Source organism: Nematolebias whitei, chromosome 7 (assembly GCF_014905685.2).
Source record: "Nematolebias whitei isolate Nwh7 chromosome 7, NemWhi1, whole genome shotgun sequence".
NCBI classification, from domain to species: domain Eukaryota; kingdom Metazoa; phylum Chordata; class Actinopteri; order Cyprinodontiformes; family Rivulidae; genus Nematolebias; species Nematolebias whitei.
Genome location: NC_056504.1, coordinates 24,865,355 through 24,881,343, shown reverse-complemented (window position 1 = coordinate 24,881,343; position 15,989 = coordinate 24,865,355). Strand labels below are relative to the sequence as shown.

Below are 15,989 nucleotides of genomic sequence, written 5' to 3'. Positions count from 1 at the left end.
CACTTCACAATGTTTCTACACTTAAACTGAGCTCAAAAAAAAAAGAACACACTTAATCATGGCAAACATAAGGAGCAGTGTGTGTTTTACGCCAGTTTCTGTGATTTTATTTGGATTGCTTGATCTGACATCATACAAACACACAGAACGAGAGATGTCAGTTTTTGATTAAGCATCAAAGAGAGCCTCCACACTCAGCCGTCCAGTTGGATCAACTTACATGCACCTCAAACCTTCGCTAATTACCTGTCACTCAGTATTTAAAGACACCTTTTTTAGGCCACTCGATTTCTTGATTAATTTTGCCTGCTTCTTATTACACACGTTAACACTCACTGTATTTCACTTTCTTTCATCAATTGATTTGTCTGAACTTTACTGAATATGATCAGCAAGCTCAGCATAAATTTATTTGTTTCCTAACTCTTTCTTATCCAAACTGAAATCTTTTTAATTAAAAATAGGAATATTTTGGAAACCATTCAACGTTCCTTGGTACATTTTCATTCAATCCTAAATATTGCACATATAACAACTGGAAAATTCTGAAGATTAACGAGATTTTTTAACATAAAAGTTTTAAGACTTCAGTGTCACGCAAAAAATAAAAAGAAGCAAAACACTAACTAAAAGAAGAAAAATGCTAGCTAAAAAGAACAAACCACAAGTTAAAGGATGAATGTAGCAAAACACTAGCTAAACGTTTAAAGTAGCAAACTCTAGCTTAAAGCTAAAAGCATTAAGCCACACATACATAGCTACAAGTAGCAACATTGAACTAAAAGTTCAAAAGTAGCAAAACACTACTTAAGGTAAAACTAGCCAGGTGCTACGTAAAAGCTACAAGCAACAGAATTCTCGCTCAAACTTAAAATGTAGCAAAATGTAATAAATAAATAAATATAAGCTCAAAGTAGCAAAACTAGCCAAAAAATAAAAGCAACAAAATGCTATCTAAATGTTAAAAGCACCAAAAAGACTAACAAAATGTAACAAATGTCTAAAATGTACGCATAGTAAAATGTTATCTTAAAGTTTAAAGTAGCAAAGTGCTAGCTAAAAACTAAAAGTAGCAAAACACTCAGTAAAAGTAGCAAACTGATAACTAAAAGTTGTAAAACATTAGGTAAAAGTAGCAAAAATATTAGGTCAAACGTTCTAATAGCAGCTAAAGGCTAGCAATAAATAAAAGCAGCACAAGAAGACAAAAATACCAATTATGCTGAAGTAGTTCCCGCCCCCCCCCCCAAAAAAAATTCTTTTTTAAGTAATTATACATCTCAATTTATTTCTGTTTGTACATTAAGTTAAATATTTTGAAAAGAAATAAAAGGTACAAAACCCCCAAAACTCTTCTTGAATAAACTGAACATTTTGGCATTGGAATAATAAAAAAAGCACAAATTATGCAGAAGTACTTCCTGTACATGTCAATAAAAGGAAGAAATTACGAAGGATAAAGAGAAACAGGATCACGATAGTGTGAATATTGAACCAATAATGACACAATTTGTTGCAAAATGTCTAAATGACATACAACACTACCAAAAGCCTCCATTGTCAGGAAGTACTCAACATTCATAGCTGGTAGTTAATCACAATCAAACTTCATCTTTTCAAAAGTAAGGCCAAATGAGAGTCAAATCAAATCAATGTTGGGGAGATTAATAGTCAAAATTGAACCTTACCCTGTTCTGCAATCTGAAATACCAAAATGGAGACCGATGTAGGCAGTAACCAAAAAAAGCATACAATAAAATAGATCAACCCTTTCATCATTTTTGAAATATTATTCATTTTTTAGAAAAGCTTGGTATTTAGTCATTACAATTCCTAATATGTTGTCAATCAGCAGCAGATTACAACCACATTGGTCATTTTAAATACTCTAGTTAAAAACATTAACGATCATATTTGATACTAGTGTTGTCATCAGAATTGCACTGGTGCATCTCTAGACCCACTTTACTTCCAGTGATAACTTAATCATGTCCTTAGAAACACTGAGCACCAACCAGTTATTTCTTCCTTCCAACTCCCTCCACAGTGAGAGATAATTGTTGAATTATTCGTATTACTTTTCTCAACTGGCTCTTTTTCTGATTCGCATTACATCTTATTTATGTGATCACACGGTGGAATAAAAGTACAAGTTTGGAATTGTTAGAGCAATTTTGGTAATGGATTTCATTGTTTTTATGGGCTACTTTCAACTTATTTCCAAGAGAGCCGCTCATTATACAGAATAATTGCTTTCACAAAGGATCAGACTTGGCCATTTACAAGAAAGCCCTTTTCTCAAGATTACGCACAGGTCTCTGAGGATTCAAGTGATGCTGACAGCAACAAGAGCGGGAAGATGAAAAAAAAAAAAAAAAAATCTGGGAGAGAGGCAAAGGAAGAGAGGTGGGGAAAGAGGTGGGAATCAGTGCCCAAATCTCTGAACGAAATCAAAGCTCCATACAAAAGTCCCCTGATTAGCATTGTGGAATTAATCTCCCCCAGCTCTTCTGCTATAATGGGATCCTCAGACCTGAATGCTGTTTTTCCCTCATTGAATATTGGGCTGTCTGCCTATTTGCTATAAAAGTTGTAATCACAGTTATGGGATAATAAAACTGCCATCTTTTGTTAAATCTATGCCAGGGCTCCTTATTGTTAAGCAATCATAGCTGGCTTGAATGTGTGTAAGTTATGAGCTGGTGTGATCTCTTTGGTGTTTACCTACCGCTTTGGTGCACTGTACATCCTTTCCCAGCAGCCAATGCAGTTCCAAGTTTCCCTCTCCTTGGTAGCAAGACTGCAGTCGCTCCTTAATGCGCATGTTGATGTCTTGGATCGTAAAGATGCACAGAGCAGAGTGATCAGAAGGGTTGTGGTATTGCTTTTGCCCTTTGGAGAACACAGCAAGCAGCACATCTTCCTGAGCACTGATATTGAGAGACTTAGCCAGCACCCTGCTGGCTTTGGACAGCTGAGCTGCCTGCAGCAGACGGTACTCCTCACCTTTGTGTATGCACCCCATAGGAAGTGAGACATATGAGTGAAACTTCTTGTCACCTTTGCAGAGGCGGATGATGCGAGAAGTGTAAAAATGGTCACCAGGAGAGCCACCTGCAGGCATCCCATTCTCCGGAGTTTCTGGCTGGACAGTCATAAAGTAGACAAAGCTTCCACTGGAGAAGCCATAGATGTAATAAATGTCAAAGTGTGGAACAAGAGCCAGTGTGTCTGAAGGGATTTTGATTAGAGATGAAACAAAATCAGTGTGAAGCTCATAGTCCAGCATGGCAGAGGATTCTGGATCTCGTGGGAGTTTACGGCTGGAGATAGTTGGGAAGTAATCCTGTTTGCCACCGACAGCTGTGCCGATGTACAGAGTGGCATCCTGACCCTGGGAAGGAACAACAACCCCGTACATCGTCCCCGTCTGGTTGTCACTGGACAGATAGTGCTCTTTCTTGTGTGTGGGTTCAACTAGGATGAACAAGTCATCAAGCCTCATCAGTTTACAGATGCCCTGATAAAGGCTGCCACAGGCCAACAGACGATTGTGAGAGTAGTCGATTAGTAAGAGTTTGTTCACATTGTCTGTTGAGGCCAAAGACTCCGAACAAGGCTGGACGATCAGTGGAGGGTAACACGCTTTGTTGTCGTACTCTGGCCCTGTATCATGAGACACCAGGAGTGTGAGATTAGCTGACAACTTGTAGATTCGGTTGACGGCTCCAACATACAAAGCCCCGGTGGACTTATGCACTGTCAGATGGTTCAACGACCATTCCCTCCTCTCTGATTGGAAGGTGTTCATCTTCTGTCCTAAAGTTGTCTTTTGATTCACAGAGATTAGAGTCAATAGCCACAGGTTCAAGGGCCATGACATGACCTTTAGAGGGTGGTGACCTTTACTGGGGCTGCAGTGAGACCATCCTTTATCTGAGCATGCCTCCATCCCAACAGGACTCCAAAGAACACCAGGCTCAGACAAATGGGATAGTGTGCAATCAAAGATGAGCTCTCAGGCTGGAAAAATGCACTGAAACGTGGTCTTGTTGTCTTTAACTTGATCTTCGTATCATTCTGAAAAAGAGAAAAAACAGACAGTGTTAAATTTAAAAACATTTTTGATTCATTCAAGTGTAGACAGATGTTTCCAAGATATCATTAGACACTTATCTGAAGACGGAGAATTCCGTTTATTTTCTACTAATTTCTGCTTTGTGAGGCACAAGAAAAATGAAAGAAACAAGTAATCGTGTGTTCTGTCTCCCTATATTGACTAAGCAAAGAGATAGGCCAATGTTCTCTTTGTCAATATGAGGGCTCATTATATTTGATACTTCATAGAAAACTATCTGGTTTCCACTTGAACAAAGCACCAACACAATGTGGCTGAGCATTCCTTCTTTTTGGGGGGCTAATTGAATGATCTAAAAGTATTAATTATGCATCCATATTTTAGCCCCCGTGTTTTCCCTTCTCCTCTCTGCCTTGTACGCTTAAATGGTTGAATCCAGGAGGAATTAATCACTCTTCACTGCAGCCAATTCCTAAATTAATCTTTTTTTTTTTTTCTAAGATGGCAGGGAGTCATTAAAGATTCAGAGCCTGGCAGCTTCAACTCTCACAGTGTCCTGGTTAATTTCATTAGCATAATTTATGTGGGGATTTCCACGAGACAAGCAATGACCAACAAACATGTGATGTGACTGAAAAATAAACGAGTTAACCAAATAAACCTATAATGGTTTGATTCATTTAACTGTTTTACTTATTAGTACTTTTTTAAAGACTGATTAAGGTACGAGAAAAGAAGGGGAACAAACTTTGTATCGCAAACACTGACAATAGCTAAAAAAAAGAAGCAATTATGCTTAAAGAAATAGCATTACTTCATCGATATTTATACAGATAAACCTGCCTGCCTGAAAACAGAAAGAAAATGCCCAACATTTCTTAAATGAGTGCATCTAACCTTTCTCCTTTTGTACCAGAGTTAAGACCATCTTATGACTGAAAAATAACTGAGTTTTAATATATATATGGTGTCAGGGATTTTTTTCCCTCGTAACACTTTTAAAGAATTCACACACAAGACAGAGTGTAAGAATTTTGAATGAGCCCTCTGCAGAGTGGGAGTTCGTGACCTGACCAAACGTCAAGGTGAAGTCCGCCGTTCGACGGGAGAGCTCGTGTTTTATTTTGAGACAGGAGGAGTGAGCAACAGGCAAAATCAACAGATACAGATTTTCTCCGACGCAGCGGAGCCACACGAAAGATTACTAAACAGACGGTTTGATTACAGAAATGGGACAGCCGGAGTAGCGAGGTCAGATCTGAATAACATCATAGTTGTTTAAAAACCCAAGGTCTTGGTCTCACTGCACATGCACATGAAACTGAGAACAAGACTCTGGCTGTTCTTTAGTTCACACGACTGGAGTTTAATTAAATAGTGAGAAGTATAAAAACAGTTTTAAATGATAACATTTTAATTTTATCCAACATATGGTACATATGAGACTGAGTTATAGCCGTTGTTTGGAGTTGGCTAATTTGTTGTGGTGGCCATTTCTAATTGGGATGATTCCACAAGGTAATCTGTTGTAGATGTACACAATAACATTTGTCCAAAAGATTCAAAATCCATCTAATGATTCATGACATATTTTGCTGACAAACAGGGTCACACTCTTACAGTTAATGCCAAAGTTTTCTGCAAATATTTTGGTACCACTTTACAATAAGTCTCCCCTTATAGATGGCTAATAAATAGTTTATAGATATGTTGTTAATTCCTCTATAAACACTTTATAAATCATTAATAACTGCTTATTATGCATTACTTAAGGGTGACAGAGACAAAACTGGCCAGTTTCTTGCCAAATAGTGAGCCAAATCTGTTCCCCTATACATTTCATCTAGAGTTGTCATATTAAACATTTCAGACTAAGTTACTACCTTGTAAGCATAATAAGCATTTGTACACCTATTTTTTAGGATATAATATTAGTTGTAGATACTTATAAAGCAGTGATAAAGTACAATATTATATGCTAAAAAATAGGTTTACACATGCTTTTTGTGTTTACAAGGAAGTAACTTAGTCTGAAATGTTCAGCAACTCTACATGAAATATATAGGTGAACAGATTTGGCTCACTATTTGGCAAGAAACTGGTCAGATTTGTCTCTCTGTCACACTTAATTAATGCATAATAAGCAGTTATTAATGATTTATAAAGTTTTTATAGAGGAATTAATAACACATCTGTAAACTATTTATTAGCCATCTATAAGGGGAGCCTTATTGTAAAATGGCACCATATTTTCTCTTTATGAGTATCTTTTGGCCTATGATTTTTGAATGACTTTAAGCTACAACCAAAACAAATTTTAGCACAGTAATTATAAAATTGACTCAAATATAGCCATTTATTTTCTGTTATCTAAGGTCAGTTAACTGTGGCAGCCATCTTGTATTGGCTTCATAATCAGTTGAAGCGCTACAACCATGGATTCATTTCTGTAAATTTCATTAAAACTCAAACTGTGGTTCAGGACAACACACATGGCAAAAACATCTTGTTCCTTCAGTAATAAGTGATAATAAAACTCACATGAAGCTTTTCTTAACGAGTTTGTGGGTTTTCTGCCTCCTCTTATTTGTCTCTATTACCAAACCAGAAGCAGCTTCACACTTCTTCCCACTCTGTCCTCTTCACATTAAATCTGATAAATTTTCTGCCAAACGTTAGAAGACTTCACCTCAAACCCAAATGTCCTTCTTGGCTGGCGTGGACAAAAACGGGAGGCTGTCTCAGTGAGACTAGATGGTATAGGTAAAGGTTAAATGAAGACAGCCGTGTCAGTCCCTAATACGAGGGTGGTGATGCAGAGGGTGCTCTCCATTAGCTGACTAACAGGACATCCCGCAGAGTTGAGCGGGAGTCAGGAAAGGAGCGGATGAACTGACCCTAAGCTCCACTCTGGCATCTTCAGTCCATCTGTCCCCACCTCGCTCACACAGAGGGGACGAGTCACTCAAGTGTCTCAACCTTCTCTGCTGCATTTGGCAGAGTTAGTAAGAGTACCTGTACCCATGATAGCCCAATAAAATTATATTATCCGTTAGCCTAACATTCTTTTTGTAGCTCAAAATCCATTTTTGATTCTGAATGAACCACAAAAATTGGATTTGCTTTGATTAGTTCACTGAGTTTTAGAGGAACAATTTAAATTCAGTAATTATTTTGTATCTGCTTTGTCCAGAACATTCCCAGCACATGGTCCTTCAAATAATCAGCTTTGAAAGGTGATGAGTCCCTGAACCTAGTTACATTTTTAATTTAAAAATGTAATAGGTAGATTTTTTTTTCAAACAAACTCATGATGTTTTTTGTAATTCAATGGCACCTTGTAAAGGTGATATGTGAAATATTTTCACATGCTGGGTTTTATTCAAACAAAACGTCCAAAACTGATGGTCAGCTTCATTCTGGAAAACATTTATAATAATCGTCCTTCTTTTGAAAAGTAATGTAATGCATTAAAACTGTCCATCAGATGGCAGTCTGTGAGCCAAATCGATTACACAGGGGGCCAAATCTGGGTGGGGGAGATGAGAGGTGTGTGCAGGTAGAGGTGAAGGTGTGGGTTAGAAGGTATGGTGGCACCATCCACAGATGGAAAACAATGTGAAAAGAGCAAAAGAAACTGTCATGGTAATTAGAAATATTTTGCATTTCTTTTTATAAATCAACCTCAAAAACATAAAAATTAATAATAAAGTCAGATTTAGTTAATTGTGCAATGTTTTAATTTAACATTGAGGGTTGAAATGAGCCCTCCTGGGATTTTAATTCAGGTGGCTTTATTATAATGAACCCACATTCAGAGCTTAAGACAGTTTTGTTCATTTTAGGTTTTGTTTTGTTAATTATAGCATCTAATTTTTTCCTGTTAAGCTAAATTTATCTTTAGCATCCATTTTTGTATATTTTAGCTACTGGTTTGTTGCTTTTAGCTTGTGTTTTATGGGTTTTTGCTTGTATTCTGCTCATTTTAGCTTGTACTTTCTTTGTTTTACCTCCAAAAATAACAACAACAACAAGTTTATGTTCTACATTATATAAATCGACTCACCCCTGAGCTTATTTTGTTGGCGACCCCTGCACCAAAGAGTAGTTTCAGGTCAGATTAATCCAGATTAGATCCTTAAAATCTGACTGAACATTTCGCTGCAGGAAAATAAAACAGCAGAAGTGTGGGTTTGTGTTTTCTCACTCTGCTTTTGTGTTTCAATGCTTAAGTCAAACATCAAAGTTCTCAGGTAATGACCTTTCCTAATGTTTGCATTCTGCACTTGTGCAAGCCAAGAACACTTTCCGTTTTTTGGCCAGAAAGGGGGAAAAAATCAAACTGCACTCTTGAGATCTAACAGTAAATAGCAAACTGAATGATATTTGCAGAGCTGGGTTTGAGTCTAACGTGACCTTAAACAACAGGCACGAGCAGTGTGCCAGCCACAGGTTAGTTTAGTGAGAATCTACCTCTCAGATCCTCAGAGATGTTACAAAACATGGGGAGAAAACTGGTGCAGAAGTGGACAGGCATACAGGCAAGCAGCAGCCTCATCATTTCATCCATTTCTGCTCTGCCGGCTTGGGTCACGTCTGAGGTGTGCAGTCATGCTGCTTAGTGTTTACCCTGGATTATGGAGACAGCTCTTCGCCCTGCACAGTCCTCCCCGCTGAATTCTCCGCCTCACCACTCTCAGACATGCTCCAGCCCAGACGTGACTCATTCACACACACAGGGACACTGCTGCCCCGGGTCTCTGGGGACTACAAGCTCTCAGTGGGCACCAAGCACAAAGCGCAGCAGGGAGAAGCCGTCCTCTTGTTCACCGTAAACATAACCCTATGACCTGGATCAAAATCAGTGAAGCCAAATCTGTCACTTAGATCAGCTTTTATGGTGCTTAAATGCTGTCACAGATTCTGTAGCTCCATGCTTCACATGGAGGAGAGGGGCTGGATGCTTATTTTTTTGTATACGTTGACACATCTGCCACCAGACATAAATATTCATAAATGTGTTTGTTCCATGTGATGAAGACTCCCCTCACATCTGACAGCATTTAGAAGCGCTTTTGTAATTAAACAAGTTGTTTCCACCGAGCTCATGAGCAACAAACATGTTTATTGCTGAAGGGACGGCAATGGAGAAGCGATAATGTTATGCCTTTGTGTGTATGTGGTCATTTCATTTGTACCGTTAGCAAAATATCTCATGAATCAGAGGACAATTTAAATGCAATTCTCAAAAAATAATAATTGAATGAAAATCTACAACTAAGTAGAGAAATTGCATTTCCTGTGAAAATGCAATGTGAATGCTTATTGCAGAAGTTCTTGCTGAAAAACAGCTGAAATTAGCTAAAAACATGCTGAAATGTGGCTAAAATGGAAGAACAAGCTTAAATTAGCAGAAGAAAGCAGAAAGAACACGTTTGCCCAATTAGGCTGAAAGAAGCAAAATTTAGCACAAACGTGGAAATTATCTGAAAAAAGCTTAAATGAGCAAATAACAGCTGAAAAGTGGCTAAAATAGCAGAAAGAAGACGAAATTCGAAGAAGGAAGTGGAGAGAGCACATTTTTGATGAATTAGGCTGAAAAAAGTTTAAATGAGTGCAAAACATGAAAATACCTGAAAATGCTTAAATTAGCATAAAACAGCTAAATAGTATCTGAAATAACTGAAACTAGTAGAAATAATCTGAAAGGAGCATAACAAGCTGAAATTAGTAGAAGGAAGTTAGAAGAAGCACAAAAATGTAGTTAGCAGAAAGAAGCTGAAAGGAACACAAAACAGCTGAATAAACTGCTGAAAGTAGCTAAAAATAATAATTTGCACAAGGAAGCTGAAAGAAGCTGAAGCAGAACAAAATGTAAAAGGAGCAGTTAAAGGTTGTAAACAGATCTAAAGATTTGAAGGATGTAAAATGAGCTCAATTCATTTTCTATGAGGAAAAAATGTCAGAAAAGGTTAAATATTTCAAAACGCTAAAGTTGCACCAATACCAAAAGTCATATCAGGATTGACCTGAACGAGCTGAACATTTTGATTTATGATTTGTTGAAATAGCTTGTAAACTGCGAGACGAGAATCACGCTGAAAAACATACGGAAGAAAAATGGATCACAAAGTGATCGTTTCATAAACATTCACACTATTAACGTTTGGAGTCAGTGACACTCCAAGAGGCGACAAGTGACATGAGTTTCTTCAATGAATGCTAGGCCTTTAATTTAAAACCATTTAGTCAGTTTTGTTCCAGTAAAGATGTCAGCTGTGTTGGTGCATGCCTAACGTGTTTTAATGCTGTTGTGAATTCCATCAAATAAAACAACGCATCTTTATTTGAAGATTATCTGGATTTTTGAGGCAACCTGACTTTGGCGACATTACATTTTCAAACATGAAACCCAATTTGATCGTCTTATCTCTCTCAGAAAGACAGATTTAGCACAAACAATGCTGCGACTGAGTTTATCTTGTTTTTTTTCTTTGGTTGTAGTTTAGTGTGAGATTGTGAATGCTGCTGGCAGACTGCGCCGCTATCTGTCCAAAGGTCAGAAGCTGAACTGCTCTCACACTTAGTCAACAAAGGGAGTCATCGTCACACACATCAGAGGTGATAGAAACATTTTGTTGTTGCTTTGGTTGTTGTTTTACTGGTTCAGATTTATGAGGCTGCACAAAGGCAATAACAATGTAAGACTACGGGGGCGGAAAATAAAGGAGCCATAACAGTTTCTGATCTCATTTTTACAAGCTGGCCGTGCACAAACATGCACCGACAAAAGTTTCTAAAGTTTTCACTTGGACATCACTTTAGATTTGTAATTTAAAAAATTGCTGAGTTATTTGTAGACAATAACTGCACCTTGTAGTAGTTACCCTGGCACGGGATACTTTATTCTAACGTTTCAGCCAACTATCTGATGAGGGGGCAGTGTAGTACTCATCACACATGAATGGACTGGGAGGACGCCAGTCGCAACAGAACTTGACTTCCAAATGAATAAATGAAGGCAATTAGTAGATCTGTTTACACTGTTGTGGAGACAAAAGTAGGTCAAACGTAGCAGCCAGGAGAAAGGGGGAAGCTGGGGGGGGTCGCTGGTACCTACAACGACGAGTCGTGGAATTAGGACAAGAACATCACCATCTGTATTAACATGACTTTTAAATGAATGTCATACCGAATCACAAGAGACCAGTGGGGATTTATTAGAAAAAGCAATGTTTTGTGTTCAGCCCACTGTGTTTTATCTATGGCTGTGTTGTATGGAGGGGAGGGGGGAAGCCCAGGGCAATGCATCCCCACCCCCTCCATCACAGAAACACAGAAGGCAGAATGGGATGCTCACACTGCTGATACCCTGAAGATATGTCCGCTTTGATGCCACAGAGGACCCTGGGTTTAATTTTCATCATTATGTTCTACAATATAAAGTCAAACAGCAGCACCCCCAACCTCCCACCAGACATTTCTTCTCAGTCTTACTGAAATCAATCACACTGATACATGAGAAACTCTGCAAGTTGCTGCAAATTCATTAGCTTTTATTAGCAGCTTGCTGTGTCCCGGCGTTATTTTTATATCAGCAAATATGACCCATAGCTGCCTTATTACTTTCTTTTTTTTTTTTTTTTGCACGCTTGTTGTTTAGTTTATTGGTCAGCACAGATATTGCAAGCTTTAGGGCTCTCCAGCCAACCACTAATCTTGCTGTTAGAGTAGAGAAGGATGTCTGCAGGGAGCAGTAAAATGGCACTATGTCATCATAAGTCGCTCGGCTTGTATCAAGAGCAGGATGCTGCAGGAAACCTGGACGCAGGCGAATGGGACATTGGGGACTAATTCCGACACGTCCCCACAACACCGTAAGCAGCCTGCTCTCCAGATCCACACCATTATCCCAGGCCGTATACATTATACATGCACACTACTCTGTCTGAAATTGATCTTAAAGGGATAGTCTAGTCATTTTTAAAGTGATGCTGCATCTGATAGTTATCAATAAGTAGTTCCAGTTTAGCCATGACATCAGTAATAAAGCATGTTCTAGTCTCCATGTTTGTATTTCTAATTATTTTTATCATTAACATGTTTTATTTTTTTTCACATTTATTTGTCCCATAGAAACTACATCTGAACCAATCTTTCTGTTTGTGTCTGTCTTTTTCTTGTCCTGGAAGTTTCTTCCTGTTAAAAGGAAGTTGTTTCTTTCCACTGTCGCCAATGCACTGCTCAAAGTGGATGATTGCAACAAAGTGAAGATATAATGCAATCTGCTGTCTTCCTTAAGTAGATAACTTTTACTACGTGGCATTTTTTAAAAATGTATGTGAATGTTTTTGTTCAGTGATTGGACATAACTTTTCTTGTGAAATGGCGCCATATAAATGAACTGAATTTAGTATGGCGAAGAAGGCAAAACTAATGGTGAGCTCATGGCTATTCAACTAAACTGCTCAGGGGGGCACAGTTACTGAAAGCCAAGAGCTCAGGTGTTGGACAACTACCAGTTATTGTCATTAAATAAGTTTGTTTTATTGTTTCAAATCTAGTTTTATTTCAAATGATTCCATTGGTGGACCAAAACTGAGTTCATCCATGGACCTGATTTGACCCTCGGGCCACCAGGTGAATAGCCCTGGGCTAGTCAAACGAGGACCAGTTTTCACTTAATTTGTCTGGCTTATAAAACAACACTTTTTTACAAGTTGCCACTGTGAAAGAACACTTCTACCTGATCTAAAACAACTTCACCAATCTAATTTGGAACTTTTTATTCACAAAGTTTGAACTATTTTCCTCCCTCTTGGTGTTTGTGTCTCGTGCGCCTCACAAAAACACTTTGGTCTAATAATTAAATCAAAGAGGAAGAAGCTTTTTCCCTTGTGACCACGAGTATTTTTAATTTGGACAGAGCACTACGTTTGCTCATTGTAATTAGCTAATATAGATTTCTTTTACGGGCAGCACAGTGGCGCAACTGGTAGAGCTGCTGCCTCTCAGCGAGCAGGTCCTTGATTCAAACCCTGGTCCAGGGGCCTTTCTGGGTGGAGTTTGCATGTTCTCTCCGTGCATGCGTGGGTTTTCTCCTGGTGCTCCGGTTTCCTCCCACAGACCAAAAACATGCATGTTAGGCTAATTGGTAACTCTAAATTGTCCTTAGGTGTGAGTGAGAGAGTGAATGGTTGTTTGTCTCGTTTGTCTCTATGTGGCCCTGTGATGGAATTGCGACCCGTCCAGGGTGTACCCCGCCCCTCGCACAGTGATTGCTGGACATGGGCACCAGCGACCCCCGTGACCCAAAACTGGAATAAGCGGGTAAAGATAATGGATGGATAGATTTCCTTTACATCTTTTTTTTTTTTTCTTTTTTGAGAAAGTTACTCTGAAAGCCTGAAAACATAAAAATAAAAATTAGCACTCATTTGGTTAGCTTAGCCTGAAGGAAGATTTTTGCCTCTTTCTACATTCTCCCTGATCTATGACTGACATCACAGCTGGTACGGTACAAACTGTTAATAGCAATTAGACAGGAAGTCACTTAAAAAAATGACCAAACTATTCCTTTAAAAGCAGAAACCTGGTAAGAAGTGTAGAATTTCCAACAATTTTCAGTCAGGTCATCTGGACAGTTTCTTTTTTTGTGCTGAAACGTTTCACCTTCCATCCAGAAGGCTTCATCAGTCAAGGAAACACACAACACAAAACTGATTATTCCCCTAACAGCTTACTCCAAAGTGGAACAAACCAGTTATTGTGGTGCTAAGATGGTCTTTTTTTGTGGTGGGGGGGGTGGGGGGGGGTCTGTCCAGACTGAAAATTGTTGGGATTGTAAACCTGGATTATTGAGCATGGATTTTGTTGGCTTTGAACCAGTTTGACATGACTGTCGACGAGGGAGAGGGCCGGCACCGGAGGAGGGGGTGTAGCAAAAAAAATAATAATTTAATGACCATCTTAGCACCAACACAACTGATTTGTTCCACTTTGGAGTAAGCTGCTGGGGGAATAATCAGTTTTGTGTTGTGTTTCCTTGACAGATATGAAACCTTCTGGATGGAAGGTGAAATGTTTCAGCCCAGATGACCTGACTGAAAAATGTTGGATTGTATACCTGGATTATTGAGCATGGACTTTGTAAGTGTAGAATTTGTTAGCTCTAACCATGAATTCCTCTGTTTCCTTTTTCTTAGTTCCATCTCTTCCTCCGTAAATCTCATTGTCGGCCTTTGCAGGTTGACTGGCTCATCTCAGCTGCATTGTTGCATATATGATGAGCGTAAAGGGAAAGTCAAAGTGACCTCCAGCACTATGATGAAAACCCGTGCAGTTCAAGCGCAATAAAGGGTCTTCTATAATTCAGTGATCTCAGGAGAAAACAGAGTGAGCTGTGTCTGCTTTAGTGCCAGACAGCCTGGGTGCTGCATTGACTGGCCCTCATCCTTTGGCACAACAGAAGGAACATGGCGTTAATGAAGGAGCATGATCTGGGTTAGTTATTGCCCGCCATCAAAGATAAAGGCAGAGGGAAAATGCTTTTGCACGTGTGTGTGTGTTAATGTTGGCAAAATATCTCACGACCCACAGAAAAGAAACAAAACAACTACAACACCATCATTTCTGAAGATAGGATGATCTTAGTTTAAAACGGCATTAAAGGCAGCAAGTGATATGCATTCCTGTCAGGAGTGATAGCTCTTTAATATTAGTCATATATCAGTTTTGAGACAAAATAGAATAAAAGTTAGAGTGGTTAAATGTACTCATTGTTTTGAGCAAAAACAAGCTCACTAGCTGTAAGCTGTTTTATCATCTTCTGAAATGGCAGTAATTCCATTGTCCTCCTTATCAGTCTCTGTCTTTTCTTGTCTGAGTTGACTTTTATGTAAAGAGCAAAGCAATACTTATGCTCAGACCACTGCTCAAACATTGCTTTTGCAAGCATAAATTATAAGGAGCTGACAGGGAAGATGCACTACATCAGGCACTAGGCCCCAGACAAGTGTATGAATGAGTAAAAATAATCACAAACCGACATGCAGCGTACCCATGTAAAGCTGCAAAGCACATATGTCCACATTTCTCACGCCGCAGCACACAGAAATCAAAGAACGTGGCCAAAGGAAGCCTGCATGTTTTCTTCGTTTCCTCCATCTTAGCCCATATGGCTTTGTGGGGTAGAAGATGCCAAGGTTAGGAGTAGCTGGCATGAATAATTACCATCAAATAAATTACAATGCAAAAGGAACAGCTGCTGCCTCCACTGCTGAAAAAAATCACTATCAGCAAGAGGAGACGTGATGGACGGGGAGCGAGGCTGAGGAGCCGGACAGAGGCTGTGCCATGGATGATGTTCCACAACTTTTACTTCTGAGAAGCTGCTGTTATGAAGCCCATTCAGGATTTTATCCACAGTGCAAATAAGAGCTTTAATGGTCATTTACCAAATGTAGTACAAGCATCCGCTTCAGTTCAGTTGCCATGATGGCCGCGCTCAGTCGAGCTGCAGCTTCACAAGCTCCCGGTGAACTTGATCTTTTTATGTTCCTGTTGCTTTTGTTTTAACTTTTTTATTTTGTGCCTAGAATGCACATCCACAGTACGGTATGACCACGACACACCTGTGGAGTTTTCTGTGTCACTGCCTTGTCATTGTGCCATTGTGGATCAGTCCTTTCAGCCTCGACCTCAGGCCTGTCATGGCGGCTGTCTCCATGATCCTCCATCTGCCTGCACAGACCGAACTCTACAGACCCGCTTGGTTCGACGGGGGAACCTTGGATGTTCTCTGTTTGCTGGACCCAGTTCTGGAGGGCAGTCTGGGAAGCAGCTGCTGCGGGCCTTATTATCATCTGTAAGGATGGTACCATTTGCTGTTTCTGTTTGTGTCTGTGTTCCC

The 15,989-nt window shown here is 39.3% G+C and overlaps 1 protein-coding gene across 1 annotated transcript in view; it reads right to left on the bottom strand.

Moving 5' to 3' along the window:
• The window catches only part of LOC119412734 (plexin-A2), a 316,230-nt gene that overhangs the window by 253,886 nt on the left and 46,355 nt on the right, over nt 1-15,989 (bottom strand). The window contains exons 5-6 of the mRNA XM_037679771.1: nt 3,910-4,080; nt 2,729-3,829 (exon numbers count right to left, since the gene is read on the bottom strand). Coding sequence (XP_037535699.1) covers nt 2,729-3,829; nt 3,910-4,080 — 1,272 coding nt within the window. The remainder of the gene's footprint in view (nt 1-2,728; nt 3,830-3,909; nt 4,081-15,989) is intronic.